Source organism: Chenopodium album, chromosome 8, assembly GCF_948465745.1.
Source record: "Chenopodium album chromosome 8, dcCheAlbu1.1, whole genome shotgun sequence".
NCBI lineage: Eukaryota > Viridiplantae > Streptophyta > Magnoliopsida > Caryophyllales > Amaranthaceae > Chenopodium > Chenopodium album.
Genome location: NC_137841.1, coordinates 9,280,434 through 9,300,690, shown reverse-complemented (window position 1 = coordinate 9,300,690; position 20,257 = coordinate 9,280,434). Strand labels below are relative to the sequence as shown.

Sequence of the window (20,257 nt, the reverse complement as noted above, 5' to 3'; positions counted from 1 at the left end):
CAGGAAAATAATTTCATTTACAATCAAATCCTAAGAAATCTAAAATTCCAATAGAAGTATATAGCACTTTTTTTTTTGAGGAAAAAAAAAAAAAAAAAAAAAAAGGATAGGTACATATTCATGTTTTCAAATTGCATATGGGGCTACAGAAGGAGGGAAGCCCCAATTTTTAAAGATGAGAAACAAGGAAAATGTAAATAAAAAGAATTTTATGAATATTATATATATATTTTTATTTGATTTACTCATTTATTATTATTATTTTTTTCGTTTTGGTCTCTTTCATCCTCCTCCATTTCCATCTTCTTCTTCCCCTTCTTCCCAATAATCGCGGTTCCTCTCGTTAATCACCACTTTCACCGTCATATTTTTTAACCGAAAACCCTAAGAACAATGGTGAAGTAAAGGAAATGGTTAACTTCAAAGGGTATGAGTGTTATCTTTCCTCATTTAAGCCAAGTGAAGCTCCTTGTTTTTCCATTGAAGTTTTTTTATTTAGTTTGGATATAGTGATTTGTTAGATAATTTCACAATGTAAACTTCCATTTACTAGTTAAAATAATAAATTTATCTCATTGATATATTTGTCTTTTACACTTGTGACTTGTGAGTGTATGCAAGTAGGTTTAATGGTGGGAGCATGTTACTATATCAGGAAAAGACGCAATGTAAAGGGACATTCTAAATCGAAATATGAGACAAACAAATAGGGATAGAGGGAGTATGAAATAAGTTACAATTAACAAATTATAGCCGTTTTAGAGATTTTAGTCACAAAAATTATGTGACATCTAAAGTTGTGATAAGTGTCACTTTTTAACTTGTGCTTGCTTTTAAGTTGTGACTATTTACCGTTGGTGCTTTTGGTCGTTGCTTTGGCATTTTGCTCCAAACAGTCACTTTTTTTTTCTTTTTCTTTTGTTTTCTTGTTTACTTTCTGGCCCGTGGGCCGAGGCTTGCTTTCCTTTCTATGGAAAGGAAATGGTGGTTTCCTAATGATGACATGATACTTTTAGCACACCTAACATCCACGAGGAAACTAAAAAGAAAATAAAAAGAGAGGTGCTCTGGATATGTGATTATGTATTTAGTAAAAGGATAAAGTATTGACAACTCTTGTGTTTAGATTAAAAAAAAAAAAAATTATTCGTCGTAATCACTTATGTACTTAAACTAATTAAAGTGATATAAAAAGAATCGATAAAAATAACATAAATGGTACGACTTTGAATAAATTCCAAATTCCAACTAAAAAGCAAATACTAAACTGTTTATAAACCACCCTCTACATCTTTCAGAGCATCAACTAACCAAAGTATAGAGAGAGAAACAGACGCTCTAAGCTACTGATAGAGAGAGAATGGGCGGTTTACTGTCATCGCTTTTCGGCGCCGGCGAGGCGGTTGCGTCGGAGTCTACGCCGGAGGATTCATCGGAATCTCGAGTTCTTTCTTTCCACTCTACCAATCGATGGCAGCTTCATTACAATTCACTTAAAGATTCCGATAAATTGGTTCGATAATTTCTAATCTTTTTTTTTTTGTTTTTGAATTTTGTTTATTTTTGTTGATGGAAATTTTTTGATCGGTGATTTGGAAAATGGAAATTCAGTTGGTGGTGGATTTTGCGGCGTCTTGGTGTGGACCGTGCAAGTTTATTGAGCCGGCGGTGAAGGCCATTGCTAATAAGTATCCTGATGTTGATTTTGCCAAAATCGATGTTGATGAATTGCCGGTAATTCTCTCCGATTTGCTTTATTTTGATGAATTTGTTCTATTAATTATGATTTTGTGTGATTTTTTTTATTTTTATTTGTAAAGTGTTTCAGTGTTGTGATTAATTGCTGAGTGATATTAAATTGTTGTGCACTGTATAAGTAGAATAGTGTGGAATTGTATTAGCTTTTAGTACTCGTTTGATGCTAGGGATCATAAAACAAGAGAATTGTGAGTTTGTTTCGGTGTTATGGAAATGAATCAAGATAATTGTGAGCTTGGTTCGGTGTTATGGTAATGAAACAAGATAATTGTGAGCCTGGTTCGGTGTTATGGTAAATGAAACAAGAGAATTGTGAGCCTGGTTCGGTGATATTGTAATGAAACAAGAGGATTGTGAGCTTGGTTCGGTGTTATGGTAATGAAACAAGAGAATTGTGAGCTTGGTTTGGTGTTATGGTAATTAAACAAGAGAATTGTGAGCCTGGTTTGGTATTATGGTAATGAAACAAGGAGTTGTAACGGACTAAATCAGAGGGGAAGATAGAGGAGGCTGGTGGAGGTCTGGCCTCCAAGGCCTGGCTCCATGTAAATTTAATTATACTGTTTATAGTTCTCAAGGTTTCTAGGTATCAATGTCTGCATACTTTGACTATTCGTGCATCATGCTCATTTTTGTTTTTGATCATGCTGTAAAGTACTGAAAATGGTGTTGGGGTGGCTGATATGACCACACTACTAAAATTCGGCCAATTTGCGACCGCCTCTGACGGTCGATAAAAATAGCAAAAACGGTCGTTGAAAATAATTGCGACCGCCAATGGTCGTAACGGGTGGTCGTTATTCATTTGGTCGCAAAAAAAATAAATTATTACGACCGACTGACGGTCACAGATTTTTTTGCGACCGTTTTTCTTATTTTCAACGACCGTGTGGGAAACGGTCGCAAATATTTATAATTGCGACCGACTTTGTTGGCGGTCGCAAATATGGAAATTTGCAACCGTTTTTTTGGCGGTCATAAGCGGTCGCTAAATTTTTTTTTAAAAAAAAAAAAAAAAGAATAAGCACACCACCCACGTCCTGTCACAGCTAGCCTGCCCAAACCACCTTCACCCAACTAAACCACCTTTACCCACCACCACTACCCACCTTTATCGACCCTTAAACACCACCTGGAATACACCTTCACTCCGAGTAAACCCCAATCAACCACCACAAAATCTACCCATAAAAAAAATTAACAATTCGAACATAAAAATCAAACAAAATTAAACCCACTAAAATTAACGAAAATCAAATCCAAAAATAAAACAAAAAAAATCAACATTAATGAACCACAAAAATCAAATAAAAAACAACCAAAATTAAATCAACCCAGAAACACAGACATCAAATCAAACTAAAAAAAATAGACCAAAAACAAACAACAAAAATTAACCAAAATCAACCAAAACGAAACAAAAATCAGCCATAAACAAGACCAAAAATTAACAAAAAAAAAAAAAAAAAACATACCTCAAACCCCAAATTGGCTTCGAACTTCACCTCTTATTTGGTTTAATCAGGCCAAATTCGACCATGAAAAGTCTAGATCTAGATTTTTCATGGTCGAATTTGACCTCAAAAACCATAAACTAGATATCAACATCAGCTAAGCACCGAACATGGAGAAATATGGATCGTTAGGGAGGAGTTTCCGAACTCAGCAACACCACACCGCCGCCACCGGAGAAGAGGAAATAAACTTGACTCGTTCCGAAATGATATGGAGATGCGAAAATTGGAACAAAAATAGAGAACGAATTTAGAGATGTGAAAATGGAGAACAAAAATGGAGAGGAAGGAGAAAGGAAAGAGAAGGAAATGGAGGATCATAAGAAAGGAAAAAGAAGAAACAAAAAGAAAGAGGAGAAGAGAGGAGAGAGAAAAGAAAGAGTAGGGAGAGCGGCGTGCAGCTAGTGAGTAAAGTGAGGAGAAACGACTTAGGGTTTTGAGAATAATGGTCGTTTTATACTGTATTATTTTATTAAAATTTAAAACACTTTTGCGACCGCCTTTACGACCGTCTATGACGGTCGCAAAACAGTTATTTTAGATTATAATTATTTTTAATCGTTCAAACATCTTTGCGACCATTTAAAAGGATAAAAACGGTCGCAAATCAGTTCGAATCTGCGACGGTTTCAAAAACAGTCGTAATATTGCGACCGTAAAAAAAACGGTCGCAAATATCATATAATTACGACCGTCTATGACGGTCGCAAAAAAGTTATTTTAATTTAGAATTATTTTTAATTGTTCTAACATCTTTGCGACCGTTTAAAAGGATAAAAACGGTCGCAAATCAGTTCGAATCTGCGACCGTTTCAAAAGCAGTCGTAATATTGCGACCGTGAAAAAATAGTCGCAAATATCATATATTGCGACCGTTTTCTTGACGGTCGTAGAAAAACGGTCGCAATTTAATCGAATTCTAGTAGTGCCAGCTTGTACCAAAGAGATGATGTCTTATAAATGGCTGAATTCTATCATGGTCTGCTTATGGATATGGGTATGGATATGGATATAAATAGAAATTTATAGTACATGAACTAAATATAGCTTTCCCTCAAAAAAACTAAATATAGCTCACCACATCAGATATTGTGATTAGAATATGCCCTAGATAAATTTGAATGGGCATTGATGTTTATGTAGATTGAATTTTATAATTTAACGTAAATGGGTATTGATGTATTCATCTGTCATTTTAAAGTAGAGTTGATAGTCAGGAAGTCTGGATATATGCCCTGTTTAGGGAGTAGGAACAAGAGTTATGTACTGTATTCCAGTAATAATCCCTTGTGTTTACCACTGTATTTGAATAGACTAGAAGATTGGAATAATAAAGGTTTAAAAGAATTATTATGAATTAATAAACAGTTTTTTTTGTGTTTCCTTCCGACTTAAGTTTTCCTGTCATTTCTATAGGATCACCGTTAACGGATGTAGGATGCCACTGATTGAGATATGTTGAAGTAAAAAGAAAGGATTATGTTTAAATAGTTTGAAGTAGACCTGGTTATTGGGCGGGTCGAGTCGAGGGTCGTTGCGGGTCGGGTCAAAGAGGGTCACATTTTATAGGTCAATATTGGGTCGGGCCAATGCGGGTCGCGGGTCAATAGCGGGTCGATAATGGGCGGGCCTACAAAATATCAATTAAAAAAAATATTGGACAAAGCCATTATTTAGTATATATGAATATAAATTTATCTATGTAATTATTTTTACATTATCTATTTTCTTTATCAATTAAATTGGGAAAACATTTTGGCCCTATATTGACCCTGTCCAATAAGGGTCCTGTCCATTAAAGGCCCTTTCCATTAAAAGCCCTTTAAGCTTGGCCCTGATCCTATTATCATTGGGCTACCCTACCCAATAACCACCTCTAGTTTGAAGTTTGCGTTGCAAGTCATTCAAGTGATATCTAGGAGTATCCAGGTTTGCCTAATAAGTCTTGAAAAGAAACTGCTACTTGATTAAACAAATTTGAGGGAAATTTATTATCTATTATGAAGTTGAGATTAGTGAGACTTGAGGATAATTATTCTCATCAAAACAGACTATGAATCTAGGGGTTTACTGATATATTGGCACTGGATTGTTTAGGGCTGAGTTTAAAGAGGTCTCCAAATTGGAGAAATTGTTTTTGCAAGTTTGAGAAGGTTCTGCTATTATGATGGTATTGGTAACCTTAAAATAATCCATGGTGGCTGAAATATTTTGAGTTTGAACCTCAAGGTCATGAAAAAACTTGTCCACAAACAATTACAAAGATATATGGTGGCCTTTCGTCCCTTGCAAAAGCTTGTACTTCGTATATAGTTTATTTGATTCTGGTCTCTCCCTAAGGTTTAATCTGAAGCAAGTTATTGAATTTGTATTGCTTGGAACCTTCTTTGTGGCATGAATGTGAGTACATGGGACTATGGGAGGCCTTAACTACATGTACTAAGGTTCAACGACTGTGAAGTTGGGAGAGTAGGCATGCATCTCTTTTAATAAAGATAGAAACCTTAAGTAATGAAATTTATATCACAGCCAAGACCATATTAAATGCGACCATATAATACATTAAGTGAAGTGCTGAATCAACCTATTATTTCAATTTAGGAATGCACCTAATATAGCCATTTGTACCACAAATCCTTTCTGTAGCAATAACGTGGGTGTAAGGGATGCTTTAATTGTGAAGCCAACATAGGTACACATTGGCTGTAATTCTGGGAGAGTAAGCATACTGGAAACTCGACTGTCTACTGTCTAGTATATTAACTGAAGTGTATAGTTAATTATTTGAACTAAGAATGCACCAACACAAAAAGTCATCATGTCTTTTAAATTATATTGGTTATCGAGGGGATATTAAAGAACATTCCTTGTATTCACAGGATGTGTGGAAATTTTGTAAGAATTTTTGCAGCCATTGCAGGCGGATCTGAATTGACTTCAGGCATATCTTTCTCTATAATTTTGCTGCTTTTGATATAGAAAGAATGATGTTCTTTTCTATAACCGTATTATTGTTATTTCTACAATCTTGAAAAGGAGCCATTGTTCTTTCACGTATAAAAAAACGTAGGCTAATTTAACAGCCAGGCAAGTGCAAGGAACAGTATAGGCATTATAAAACGTTAATTTCTATTTGTGTTGTGGTGCGCTGGTGCTTGTATACACAGTTTACCTATCAGTCTATCGCATTTTTTTGTATACCCATTTAAAGAAGTCCACAATGATCAGTTATGGTTCTATAATTTAAATTCACAAAATAAAATCCATGATAGGTTGTTTGAACATTTAGCACCAAAACTAGCCATTTTGTAAATACATGGCGAGCTGCCTTTATCCTAGGCCTCAGATAAAGACTAACTGCCATTTGTTGCTTGAAAATAGGAAGAAAAAAAAAAAGACCTTGTTTAGTGTTTACTGCCTGTTATAAAATCTGTACGGGAATTTTTTCTGTTGACATTTATTAGTCAGTATCCCTTTTTTTGTACTTATATTCCTTGGAATTCTTTGTAGGGTAAGGTTTTATGTGCTCAGTTTGTATGTCTTTCTCACTTGGTAGAAAAGTAGCCATAGAGAGTGCTATGTAGTGTTTTGATTTCAAGTATCTTGACTTTTTTTAGCATATAGAAAGTGCTATGTAGTGCATTGGTTTCAAATCTTGTTTGCATTTTGTTTTTTGAAATGTTAATTGACAATTATGCTTTTGCCCTTTTACATAAATCTTCTAAATTTATTTTGGATCATGCTTGAACTTTCTTCCCTATTTCGCTCTCACCCTTTTCCTATCCCCTTCATTTTGGACTTCTTTACCTGATTAAGATATTTGGTCAGACCTGAATGCTATTCTTTTTTGCATTGTATATTCATGGTATTTATTCTCTGTTTGGGTGGTGGCAACTTGTATTCTTTTGAGTACCTGTTTCTGAAATCTGGTTTATCACCAAGCACTAAGTAGTACCCCTTGCATTCAGAATTTTACATTATGGATTTTTTACAGTTGGTCTATTTCTATTCATATTAACTTGGTCAAAGTAGTGGAAAATCTAATTTTGTAACCTGGTAATTGATAAACTTTCTAATTCTGGACAGAGGGGGTTTATTTTATATTGTCACAATGTCACCTGTGAAGGAGAATTTGGGGGAAAATAAATTAATATGCTGTTTTGAGAAATGAACTAAACTGATGTTAAGAACTAAGGAAAGAAATGTTCACCATAGTACAAAAAAGAAATGAAGCAATATCTTATAAATTCAGGAGTATGACCATCAATTCTTGGCTTGGTAATGCATAGAGTGTACTAGTCTGTGATTTAGCACAAATGTAGACCTTTTACATTTTGCTTAGTTTGGAACCGTATCCTGGAGGGATTAATGGCCATTCTAATTGTGAAGATTTATTTGGACTAAAGATTGGGAAACCATCAATGTACTTCGTATGATGATTTATGTATATGTTCTATATTGAAATTGTTTAAAATGGTACTGAAACCCAATTTTTCGTCTATAGGATGTGGCCAGGGAATTCGAGGTGCAAGCAATGCCAACATTCATCTTTCTTAAAAAGGGAAAGGTGGTGGACAAGGTGGTTGGTGCCAAAAAGGATGAACTTGAGCAAAAGATTGCAAAGTGTGTGTCCTCGTAATTAATGTTCTAGTAACTGGCATTAGGTGCTGCCCCTGAGGCATATGTACTTGGCCACTTGGGAAATTGCTAAAGTTGTTTTCTTCAGTATGATGGTGTTCTTACAATTATGCGCATTTTGTCAATATGTTTACATCCTTTGATACACCAGCATGTTATTGATTATGCAACTGTTATCCATACGTTTGAAATGTTATTGATTGTGCTCTTTCTCGTGAAATTCTGTCCATATGTTTGTTCATTTTTATCGTTCTTGCGCCATTCAGCTGGTTGATTCAATTCTAGGTATTTCATCTTTTCTTTGTGCGCGTTGTATTAGATGATATGTTTGCATTCATGCAGCCAACAATAGTTGTTTTGGGTTGATGATCGCATGCCTTTGTGTGTGTGTGTGTGTTTTTTTTTTTGGGGTCTGGCTCTAATTGTTCGTGCATTCGTGAACTCCCCAAGGTGTCCATTGAATTCTTTATTTTCTAACTTGGATGTATAATGCAGTTATAATTGTATGATATATTTTTTAATCACACGAACCTGAAATCCACACAGCACACAACATTTTATAGAGCTATCTGTGCTTGCTTATTAATTTACTTTCTCAGGGGAAAAAATTCTACTTCGTATTTAACTTAAATTTGGTACATGTAATCAGTATTGTTCATTTGTTTTTGCAACTGCAAATATAAGATGGCTATTCTACATGTCTTCTGTAAGAGTAATTTTGAATTGAGAGGCAGATATACAAAGGGTGTCTTTCCAATTGTGTTGCATATTAGCATTTGTAATTCCCCTCAAACAAAATTCAGTAAATAGCGACAGCCAGGACGGTTCGAAAGAATAGTAGAACACCTAAGAATTAAGAAAACAAGGTTAAGTGTGATAATAATGATAATGATATGATTCCTGAAAGCCATAGTATCACAAAATCCTTTTCAAATTATTCGGACTAATTTACATCACAAATATCACCACTTACCAGCTGATTATATGGCACATAAACTATTTTATAGTAGTAAACCAGCATTTGTTACATAGTAATTACTAGAATGAAGCAGAAAATAGTCGTGTAACCACTGTCCACTGGTACATTGCCACCAACAGATGCCATATTGATTCTTCCACAAAGGCTTTGCAATCTGGCTTTGACTGTTGTATTCTGCTTCTTGTCAATATTATAAAGCCACACGGCCCACACCAGATTATGTACAAAGAAGGGAAACTGAATCATCCAACTATAACCTATTTATACTGTGTATGCCTGCTGAATTGTATCAATATCAAGACCCTTCAGCTTAATCACCGACTCCACATGTCCTTTCAGAGTATGCAGCTCACGAAGCCTGACACAAATGAGGGAAAAATCATTCACGAATTTTGTACCAAGGCTAAGCAACTCTTTGTAGGAGAAGAGAAAGGTTCTACTTTGATCACAAGAATAATTTCCCATGCTAGGAAGGATTCGAGGTGATGATATTGAGGCTTGTTTGGACCCAAGTGACTTAAAATGGTACTATCTTCGTCCCTAAAAATATGCCACAATTAATTTTGGGTCTATTTTACAGAGTTAAGGACTAGGAGTCTAGGACAATAGTTATCTTTCAATATTTATAAAAATCAGAGTATGCATCACCATCAATCTCTTAATATTAAAAAGTTCAAAATTTTAACTCACAATGAGTAGAAAAGAAAAAATAAAATCATTGCCTACAATTTTGTTAGACTATCTAGTTTAAGTGATTGGTAAACATGCAGCGATGGACAGATAATGGCTTAGAACTTCAGACGGACAAGAAAGACATGCTCAACTGCACATATTGTTACATAGCAGTTCTAACTAACTGGTTGGGGATAGGTTTTTTGTAATAAAGACTAACCTTGCAATTTCAGCTCGTCTCTTTGCCTCTTCGGCCATTTGGTTAAGCTCTGAAACACGGCTTCGGTCAGTAAACATCTTGGTTTCAGGTGGATGGAGCCCATGAAGTGTCCTTTGAGCATGAGCCCATTTGAGTTCCCTTGCTTCTTTACCAAAGTCCTTTTGTCTTGTGAAGGCAATCTGCAAAATCCAGATTAAGGTTTTTAATCACCCCTTTACTTTTTCATTCTATTTTATAGCAACTTTGAGATGGGCTGCAGTCTTACTCTTTGCTCAAGTAGAAGATCCCATGCCTTCCCGCTGAGAGCATACCGGGTAGCAAACTTGATAACATCAAGGGGAAAGTAGAAGACAAGGTTGTAAAGCCATATTACACCAGCCCAACCCCATCCAATTCCCTCTATTGCAGCAAAACCCCAATTTGCATACACAGCAATCAGGGTTGCGATCTGTGAACCAGAAAATAGAATAAATAATAATAATAATAATAAATAAATAAATAAATGAATAAACAACATGAATAATAATAATAAATAAATGAATAAACAACATGAAGAGGAGAGAGACAAGACTCTAAGCTTGTTGCTAAGAAAAAGTGGCTCAATTACCAGCTGAGCAATGATAAAAGCTGATACTAGCAGCAGACCAGGGCGCTCAACAAATGACCAGCTTCTAGACCGAGTGACAAATATTAGGGCCTGACTAATGATGCTGACTTGTAGGTATATCGCTGAGGCAAGCTTTCTGTAGTCATCATGAGCTGTTTTTTCAAGAGTTGGCACTCCAAATGTGCGCTGCATAAGCAAATGGACAAAAATAATCATGTTAGCTTAAAAAATATCCAAGAGGGAGAGGAGGAGGAGGGGGGGTTCTAAATTTAAAGTGTCAAGTCATGTAAATGGAAAAATAAGAGATGTGGGGACTTTGTGAGATAAAAGGATCTTTATTGAGAGAGATATGCTCCAAGTTTAGGAAAAAAAACACAAAAACAAAAAGGGCAAGAATGCTGAATTGAGCCTTCGAAACGCAAGAATACTCCCTCACAGATCAAGTTACTAAGATTTTATAAGAAAAGTCATGCAGAACTGCAGTCTGCAGAAGTAAAGAAATAAAAAGTTTTGGTATCAGTAAACTGAGTGTTTATTTCCAGAAATCACATTAGATTCCTTTATTCATTCATGACTGAAGTTCTCATCAGGAATGATAAAAAAGATTAATATAAGAGAGAGTAGGCTTTTTGGGAAGGTGATGCTGGGAAAAACATCAGAATCAACATATATTGGAATAATCTACCGTTCTGCACATGCAACATATACATAGCAAGAAGACTAAGGATATCGGAACTCTTGACCAAAATTGGTAATTGAACAAGCCAAACAAGCACAGAGCGCATTCAGCGCAAAACAGATTTGCATGTCTCATATAGCTGAATAAAATTTGAAAAGAATATACAACATACAAAATTTTAGAAGATTCAGAAGGAATGAAGGTGAAGATAGATCTATATGATCTGATAATGTCTTACAGGGAAAAAGTCGGTTTTATATGCAGCCCAGAAGAAAATGACAGTCATCATTGCTAAGTAACTGCCAAGAACAATTCCAATGGTAAATATTTCCGACAACTTCCAACTATCTGGCTGGGGGGAAGGTTTCACCCGATCTTTTGATATCGTCATGATTGTACCTGAACATTCCAAAAGGCATGAACCATATAATATCCTTCAACTTGGTTAATGGTAGCATATACTCTAATATAATAAAACAATCTCTTTAGTATTGAGGCTCAAGAGAAGGGGGGGAAAAACTGTTTTTTTTTTTACTCTGGCCTATTAATTTTCACCGAAGCACTGTTCTACAAATCTATACTCCAACATTGCAAAGTACACAATAACAACTGAACATAATTATCTATCACCAGAAATATCTGAAAATAGACAAAGAACAATAGTGTGCAAGAGTGGCTAAGCGTAGGAATAATATAGATGAAAGTACTTTAAGTTAGAAAATTAGCAGCATAATAATGAAGAATTAAATATTCAGTTTTTCAAACATTCGGGCAAAATACCATGAAAGTACTATAAGCAAACGTTTAAAAACATTTGCTGTTTACAAATATCCAAATATTCAACATCATACTTGATAGTTGTACGAATAATCATACTCAGTATTATACAGGAATGTTAGATTGCTAATGATAAACATGAAACTCGTGAAGAACAGCAATTAACAGCGTATAATTACCAACGAATGTCAAGGGAGAGAACTACTAACCATCATTGAGGATTGCAATGATCAGTACCATGAAGGGTGGGAAGTCAAATTTCCATATGAGAGCCAGTAGCATGAACCCTAACTGAGAAAGGATCCAAAGAGATTATATAAGAAAAATAGATAAACATGCAGACCATAAAAAGCTGATTTAGTACTAGCATCAAAGAAAAAGAAAAGGAAAATTAAGGGAAAAAAAGGTATAGCAATTATCCAAAACTATACCAAAGATAAAAAGCTTACCACTATACGGATGGTAATAGAAACTGCATAGATCTGCAATAAAGAATGGCATGCACTTAATTAATTGTTGACATCATAAAATGACAAAGGTCACACATTCATGGACCCTAGAGGTTTGACAACCAATTTGGTAATCTTACCATACCTTACGGAATAAATGAGGAACCACAATTTTTCTATGCACGCAAGTACAAAAAACAATTCACTCTTAAGTTTGGAGCCCAGCTGCATGTTGCTAGGATCCAATGATGATAAATTGGTTTGACAATTACAACATCGATTTTTTTTTTTTTTTTTTGAAACCATTACAACATCGATTAGTTACTACTTCATATTTCATCTTCCAAAAGGAGGCTTACCGTGTAATTCTTCATCCTCTGGAAAATGGCCCTACTTGTCAAGACTGCACTTATGATGACACTAAGCCCAGGTTCTGTCAAGACAATGTCAGAAGCACTGCGAGCTGCATCAGTTGCATCTGCAACAGCTATGCCTATGTCAGCTTTTTTAAGAGCGGGAGCATCATTTACTCCATCACCCGTCATTCCACATATATGTTTTCTTGCTTGCAAGCGTTTCACAATCTCATATTTATGCTCTGCAGGAAGAGATGTAAGTATCAGTCATCAGTGTATCATCTATAAGGAGACAAAATAAATGTGGTAACAGAAATACAGAAGCAGAGCAAGATCTGTGAAGCAATAAATTATCCTACATAGTACAATGACTTCATCTTATTTATCTTCTATAATGAAGTTCAAGGCTTCAAGCACTTTATTTCTAGCCTAAAACAATCAGCCATTCAAGTCTTCGTTTAGGTTACAGGCTGCTATCATACATGAGAATATTAATAAAAACAAGTTTTATCCACTTCTGATGTCAACTCACTCAGTTCACTCAGGAAACCATTTTAATAAATAAATAAATAAATAAATAAAAAATAAACAAAATGTATTGATAAAAGATGTAGCTCCAAGTACTTGTAGAAGTACATTTCATGTACATTACTCTGTCTAGTCTGGATGGAAACTCAATCCTACATGAGGGAGCAGCAAAGATAAACATACCAGGAAAAACACCAGCAAAACCATCTGCTTTCTCGATCAACTCATCAACAGGTAAAGCTACAAGAGACTCATCCTTCTCCTGTCCTAGGAGTGCTGCAGAAGGATACATATTGGTACCCATTCCCAGACGACGCCCTGTTTCCTTGGCAATTGCCAATTGGTCACCTAGCATGATCATATGGAAAGATCAATAAATGGTAATACAGTCTAGACACCAGCATAATAAGAAAATTCCTCATCCATGAGAGAACTTCTTCTTGCTAAGACATACCAGGTGTACTCATTAAATAAGAGAAAAAATTTAATTGACACTAGTCTAACATATCACATATAATTGGAACAACAAAAGGAAATCAGTAGCAAGAATATTCCATTTTAATCATCACAGACAGTCTACAACTTCAGATTTCACAGGACACATCTCTTTTTCAGTAATACTTGTATATGAAGTAGCTCTCCACATTTACTATCAATAGAGTTGAATACAGTACCAAAAGCCAAGCTAGGTAAACTGTGACCTCTAATTGCGATTTTGTGAAGTAACAAGAAGGTGACTGCTAAAGTTTACTAATTTGCTCACATCAGCGATAAAAAGCTAATGTGATATGTATAAAGGACAATGAAAGGAAGGTATGCACCTGTAATCATTTTTACACTAACCCCAAGGTCTAGTGCCCTCCCTATTGTTTCTGCACTATCATGTCGTGGTGGGTCAAAAAGAGGAAGGAGGCCAATAAACTGCCATGGACCTCCAGAGCTTTCCTTTTTACCATCAGGAACCTCCTGCATAAACATCTCAGACATACACCTCAATACATGTTCCAATAGAAAGAAGTCAGGACAAAATTAAAAAAAATATAATAAAAAAAGGAGGAAAGAGAAAGAAGACATAAAGGAAATACATATAGGCAGAGAACAATGGTTACCTGGTATGCCACAGCAAGAGACCTTAATCCTCGCTCTGCATACTTATCAATCACTGCATGAACTCTGCGCTCTATCTCCGATTTATTATAAGCAAGATTTAAGATCTAGCAATAAGCCAAATTGTGAATATAAACGCGACAAACTTATTGAAAATTGAGAGAAAGGGTGACATTTGATAATACCTGTTCTGGTGCACCTTTGCTAACCCTATGCATTTTCCCATCACTGTCAATGTACGTCAGAGCTGTACGCTTATCAGTTGGATTAAAAGGGAGGAAGTGAACTTCTTGAATGCCTAGACGAGCCTTTTCATTGGGGAAAGAGTATAATGAGAGCAGGACAAAATAAGGTGAAAAACCATGTTTCCTAATATTACTTAGATTACCTCCTTTGGATCAGCTAATGTCCCAACTATAGCAGCATCAATTGCATCTTGGTTTTCCATTCGAGAGGCTCGAGCAGCCATCAATATCATTGTATCTGCATCAATTCCTTTGATGAAAACCTACAGGAATATCCAAGTTTAAATGATGCTACAGCCTTATATTGTGTTTAATGAGTGGAAAAAACTAATAAAAGCAGACCAAACCTCAACAAGGTTCTTGTCAACAGACAACTTATTTAATGTCAGAGTTCCAGTTTTGTCACTGCAAAGCACATCCATGCCTGCCATTTCCTCTATAGCTGTCATTCTCTTTGTTATTGCACCCTACAAGATACGGAAATATAGCTCAGAGTCTAGAATTTATAAATAAATAATTTACAAGCATAACCTTTGAACTAAAATGTTACTGCTACTTGTTACCAACCTGCTCGGCTAAACGATGGGAACCTATAGCCATGGTAACAGATAAAACTGTTGGCATAGCTATAGGAATTCCACCAATGAGAAGCACCAATAAGTTATCAATTCCAACACGATATTGGCGGTGTTGGATTGGGTACATTACTATAATTTCCACCAGCATTCCCACAGCAATAGAACAAATACAGAAGTTTCCTATAGCAGTCAACACCTATAACAAAATCCAATAATATTAGACACACAAATACGACTAAGATACCCATCCTATTACGGTATCTGGGGATCGGAGGCTTCAACCATCAATTGATATAAAGGCATACAACAAATCATCAAAAAAAAGAAAGTAAAACACAATGTATAACATGTACAGTCTAATCATGCATAAGAAAGAAACTTTAAACTCAAGAATCTAATGCACAAGACAGAAACTGGCCAATAAACCATAACCTGATATCAGAACTGGTACCCAAACTTGTAGCTTTGTAGGACCTGAGCAACTGCTATCCTTAATGAAACTCCTACTAAGTTCTTCAATCTAGCCTCTTATCTCAACAAACTTATGAGAGTTGCCACATAGAAAGGGCATAACTGAATTCTTCAATTGTAATACAACTTTACCAACTAGATTATCACTACTTGCAAGACCTTGAATCTCTATAATACAAGCCAGCTGTTGAGGAATTTTTGTGTTAATCTGGCCCTTATACGCATTTTAAAATGATTGTCATGGTTTATGATACTTGAAGCATGCATCGTGTGGTACATTAAAATCTAGGAGTAAAGTAAAAGGCATGTAAACATCTAAATATGCATTTAAGTTATTCGCTTATTTACACTTTTGAAACTCTCATATCTCTGCCAAAAAAATACAGGTTTGAAGAACATATGTGGAATTGTGGAGACATAAAACCAAGTAAATAACAGATAAAAACACTGACTAAAAATATGCAAGAATTACTATGAGGTAATTTTATAAACATTCAACAATGAAGCTTATGATATCTCCGTCTTTAATTAGAAATCATTTTACCAAATATATATTTAAATTAGATGAAGAATACAAGGTATGGGTAAAAAAACAAAAATATCCCATCAATTAAAGATGATTTCAGCTAGTTAAGGCACTGTTTGTCCTATACCCCACTGTAGATTAAGGTTTTCTACGTATTACTTTGATACATCAATTATGTACAAGCAATGAGTCAGATAAAGTAGGCCCTTCGACCTAGCTAAGGACTTCAGATAAAGGTTTTCTTACAAAACATATTACTTTGTTAAATCAATCATGTACAAGCAATGAATTAGATAAAGGAGCCCTTTGGCCTAGCTTAAAACTTCACTCATACAAATTGACCCCTTCAAATAATACACATGACCTCATAGTTCTCTAGGTCATATAGTATCACTCACCGCTTGGAAGTGGCCAACTTGGTTTGTAGAGTCAACAAGGTGAGCAGCCTTGCCAAAGAATGTATGCACACCTGTTGCAATGACCACAGCTTCTATCTCTCCCTGTTTGCATGTAGAACCTGAATAGACACCATCACCAGTCTGTTTGGTCACCGGCAGTGACTCACCAGTGAGTGAAGACTGCACCACAGACAAAAGAATGGTCATGAGAGATCTTAAGAGAAAGAAATCCCTAAACAAACATTTTGTAAAGGTTACATCTCAAATACCTGATCAATCTTTAAAGGATCACCTTCCAGGAGACGAGCATCAGCTGGGATGATATCACCAAGCTTAATAGAGATAATATCACCTGGAACGAGTATAGCTGCATCCTGCTCACTCCACTTTCCATCACGAAGCACCTACAAGTGTACAACTTCACATGTTAAAATGCCATCACAGTATCATAGCATACCACTAGTAATATAGTACTTTAAAACATACCTTAGATTAGTACATTAAAACATACCTTAGATTTAGGAGCCAGGCGTGCCATAAGAGCAGCTGCAGCGTTACCTGCATTAGTCTCTTCTATATAACTAATTGTTGAGTTGATAAACAAAAGAGTAACAATTCCAACGAAGTCCTGCCAATCAGGAGGCTTCCCCTGCAAAATCAAGGTAGTTTATTGCCTCAAGTTCCAACATGTCAAAAAGCTAAAGATAACCAGCTTGTCTAGAATCTTTTTTGAACAACAGCTTGCCATGTATCATAATATGGTATGTAATTCAAAAAAACATACAAACTACAAACTAATTTACCCACTAGTGCCCACTATTTTTTTCTTTATAGCATGAAATTAAGTAGAGATGAGAAGATTATAGGGTTAGAGGACCTTCCTACGGTCTAACAATCCAATAATGTGATTGACTTACACAACAAGCACCACCCAACCATTGACAAGACAAGACATCTTTCAACACACTCTTAAAACTGACAAGTCATATACTGGAGGAAAGGGAGCTTTTTCTAATTTTCTCTATGCCCTAAGTAATAGCAACATTTCAGTTTTAGGCCATTTAAAAATAATAGGATACTTCTTTTTGTAAATGTATACAATTTGATTTTAACTTATCCCATATTAAATAAGTATTAACCCATTGACATAAATTTTGAGCTTATTTACATGGTGGACAAGTAAAAACTTCAATAGTAAAGGACAGTTATTCTATTTTTATACTTCGTATATAATTTCTCAAAAATGAACCTCATATGTGATGGAAGATATTTTTAAAAGGGACCAAGGGAGTAATATATAAGCTACCAAATAAATACAGTAGAGGGCTTACTCCTCCATTAGCAAGAGCTATAGCCATTATCGCGGCAGCTTCCATCACCCAAGAAAGAGGATTCCACATGAACCCGAGGAACTTCAGAAACTTACTCTCCTGCATTATTAAAGTTCCAGGGGTGAAATATGTTAACTAAAGGGAAATCGCTAAGTTCTAACACTCTTAGCAACAAGAAATACTAGGAAGAAATGGTAAGACAAATGAACCTCCTTCTCTTCAAGCTTGTTGGGTCCAAAAATGCGAAGTCGTTCTTCAGCCGCCTCAGACGTAAGACCATCTCGATTACACCTTAATTGCTCAAAGACCTCTTCTAGAGAAACATTCTCCTGCAATTACATTATTCACATCAGGAAACAGTCCAGGGAACTCAACTGGTTGAGACGTATGACTCATAATTCAACATGCAAGGTTATCTAAAAATTAGGCAAAATTTCACTAATATGAACTATGGTTCTACTAAAACCAGGGACATGAACTTGTGTACTTGTTCACATAATCAAATTGACATTAACTAAAGACACACTGCCATAAACTGAATATATAAAGCTAGCAACGTCACCAAAATGGGCTTTAATGACCAAGTTTAAGTAATTGATCTGTGTCTTTATACTGTTCATATCACTAATGCTCTTCAATGGCCAAGTTGATGTCAATCTAATAATAAAAATATGTTCATGTCAATGATTATATTTGGGTCATTGTGCATTCAATAAGTGTAACTAAGCCTAAAATCTATACAGTAATATTTTCTCACAACAATCACAAAAATTTCCTAGACTTGGAAAAATTAAAAATCAAACTTGTCAAACTTCATATGAAAAAATCTCCCTCCTAAACTATTATTGACATCATTTTTTTTTTTTCCTTTTAAGTTCCAAGAGTAAATAAATACATCTTAAAAAAATATATAATGAGATTATGACTACAAGTTTTTCGAATATTAAATACTATTTCAAGCAAATAATATTTATTTAAATTGTGCATTAAATCTAGTAAGGGCTTGTTCAGATTTACTAAAATAAGTTGAAGTGAACTGATTGAAGCTGAACTGAACTGAAACTGAATTGAATATAGCTGAAATGAATTGTTTATGAGAGAAGGAAATTAAGAACTAAATTGAACTGAATTGATTGGAGCCGAACTGAATTGATTGGAGCTGAATTGAATTGAATTGAAATTAAGCCGAAGAGAACAGACCCTAATGCTAATACTAAGAGACTGAAATTAAAATGATGAAATAAATTTTATTTTTATCAAAGATCATGAAACAGGGTAAGGATAATAAAAAGAAAATCCAGAATTAAAAAAAAAATGCTTAAACCCCAAAACATCACTATATCCCAGAAATAAAAACTAAGGAAGAAACTGCAGCAAGCTAGCAACAGAGAAATCAACAAAAAAAAATTGAAAAATAACGTGAAACATTATCATACCCAGAAACTGAAACGATGAAAATAGTAATAACCCAAAAACTTATCATGAAAACAGAGTAGACCTTAAACAAAATTAAGAACACGAAGTATTAATAACTAATACGAAGTAAGTATAGTAGCCCATAAACCCAAAAATAAGCCTTTAAACCCCAGAAACCAAAAACCATGGAAATTACAAAAATGCAGAAATCATGAAAAACCCAGAAACCAAACCATGCAAAAACAGTAAAAATTAATAGCAAAAACCATGAAAAACCCAGAAACCAAACATGCAAAAACAATAAAAATTAACAGCCAAAACCATGAAAAATGATCATACCAAATCTACAGCTTCCTTCAAAACAGCCTCCATAGTTTCCTTAGAGTCACCCATCTTCAACTAACTTCTCTGCAAATTGTTATTTTTAATCCTAAAAACAGATAGAACAATCAAGTAAAATTATATAGCAAAAAAGTTGAACATTCTGGAGAGAATAAGATGAAGAATAATGTGATTTATCAAAAAGGAAGAAGTTAGTGAAAAAATGGTGGGTGCAATACTTTGCTCACTTCACTGTTATTATACGTTTTTTTTTTTTTTTTTCCCTCTATTTCCTTTATTTTGGGGGTGTTGTGTTGGTGTTGAATTTGGCTTTCTCTAGAAAGGAAATGGAGGATTCTAGTATTTGTCTTAAGTGTGAGAAATTTTGGAAAAGGGTGGGGCGTAACTTGTAACAGGATGGTAGGTACAACTATTTGATCACATTTTCTTTCATTTTCACTGTCGCATATTTTCTTTCACAATCATCACTTTTTGTACTTCACAGGAGTGAAACAACATATAGTTATCAAAAATTTGTTTTACGGAATTTCGTCGTGTTTTTAAGGTTTGATGATCATTTTCATTTAGCACCTGTTCATTATCGTTGTGATTTTTTGGCTGATGATGATAATATGGTTTATACTCCCTTCGTTATACAATAATCAATCAATCAATCATAACTTAATA

General features: G+C 34.9%; 2 protein-coding genes across 2 annotated transcripts; one reads left to right on the top strand and one right to left on the bottom strand.

The window, feature by feature from the left end:
- Nucleotides 1-1,256: 1,256 nt before the first annotated feature.
- On the top strand, nt 1,257-8,130 carry LOC145641704 (thioredoxin H2-like). The gene is made up of 3 exons (XM_081692622.1): nt 1,257-1,513; nt 1,612-1,734; nt 7,777-8,130. Exons 1-3 carry the CDS (start codon nt 1,361-1,363, stop codon nt 7,909-7,911), a joined length of 411 nt encoding a protein of 136 aa, XP_081548748.1. The 5' UTR covers nt 1,257-1,360; the 3' UTR covers nt 7,912-8,130.
- A 653-nt stretch (nt 8,131-8,783) lies between these two features.
- LOC145555819 (ATPase 4, plasma membrane-type-like) lies at nt 8,784-19,994 on the bottom strand. Its single transcript, XM_081617541.1, has 21 exons — nt 19,589-19,994; nt 18,043-18,162; nt 17,834-17,932; nt 17,014-17,151; nt 16,772-16,906; nt 16,503-16,682; nt 15,097-15,303; nt 14,877-14,996; nt 14,673-14,792; nt 14,470-14,592; nt 14,287-14,391; nt 13,999-14,143; nt 13,361-13,525; nt 12,653-12,891; nt 12,294-12,326; nt 12,054-12,135; nt 11,306-11,466; nt 10,389-10,574; nt 10,047-10,229; nt 9,782-9,960; nt 8,784-9,247 (listed from the first exon to the last, which is right to left on the bottom strand). The coding sequence occupies exons 1-21, from the start codon at nt 19,640-19,642 to the stop codon at nt 9,151-9,153; spliced, it is 2,871 nt and encodes a 956-aa protein (XP_081473667.1). The 5' UTR covers nt 19,643-19,994; the 3' UTR covers nt 8,784-9,150.
- Between the last annotated feature and the right edge of the window lie 263 nt (nt 19,995-20,257).

What these genes read in the sequence shown, in the direction of transcription:
- LOC145641704 (XM_081692622.1), top strand. Translation starts at nt 1,361, where the DNA reads ATGGGCGGTTTACTGTCATCGCTTTTCGGCGCCGGCGAGGCGGTTGCG. An exon ending in TTAAAGATTCCGATAAATTG is followed by an intron (nt 1,514 to 1,611) that starts GTTCGATAATTT and finishes ATGGAAATTCAG; the next exon opens with TTGGTGGTGGATTTTGCGGC. An exon ending in TCGATGTTGATGAATTGCCG is followed by an intron (nt 1,735 to 7,776) that starts GTAATTCTCTCC and finishes TTTCGTCTATAG; the next exon opens with GATGTGGCCAGGGAATTCGA.
- LOC145555819 (XM_081617541.1), bottom strand. Translation starts at nt 19,642, where the DNA reads ATGGGTGACTCTAAGGAAACTATGGAGGCTGTTTTGAAGGAAGCTGTA. An exon ending in GCAAAGGTGCACCAGAACAG is followed by an intron (nt 14,392 to 14,469) that starts GTATTATCAAAT and finishes GCTTATTGCTAG; the next exon opens with ATCTTAAATCTTGCTTATAA. An exon ending in ATAAAACCGACTTTTTCCCT is followed by an intron (nt 10,575 to 11,305) that starts GTAAGACATTAT and finishes TTGCTTATGCAG; the next exon opens with CGCACATTTGGAGTGCCAAC.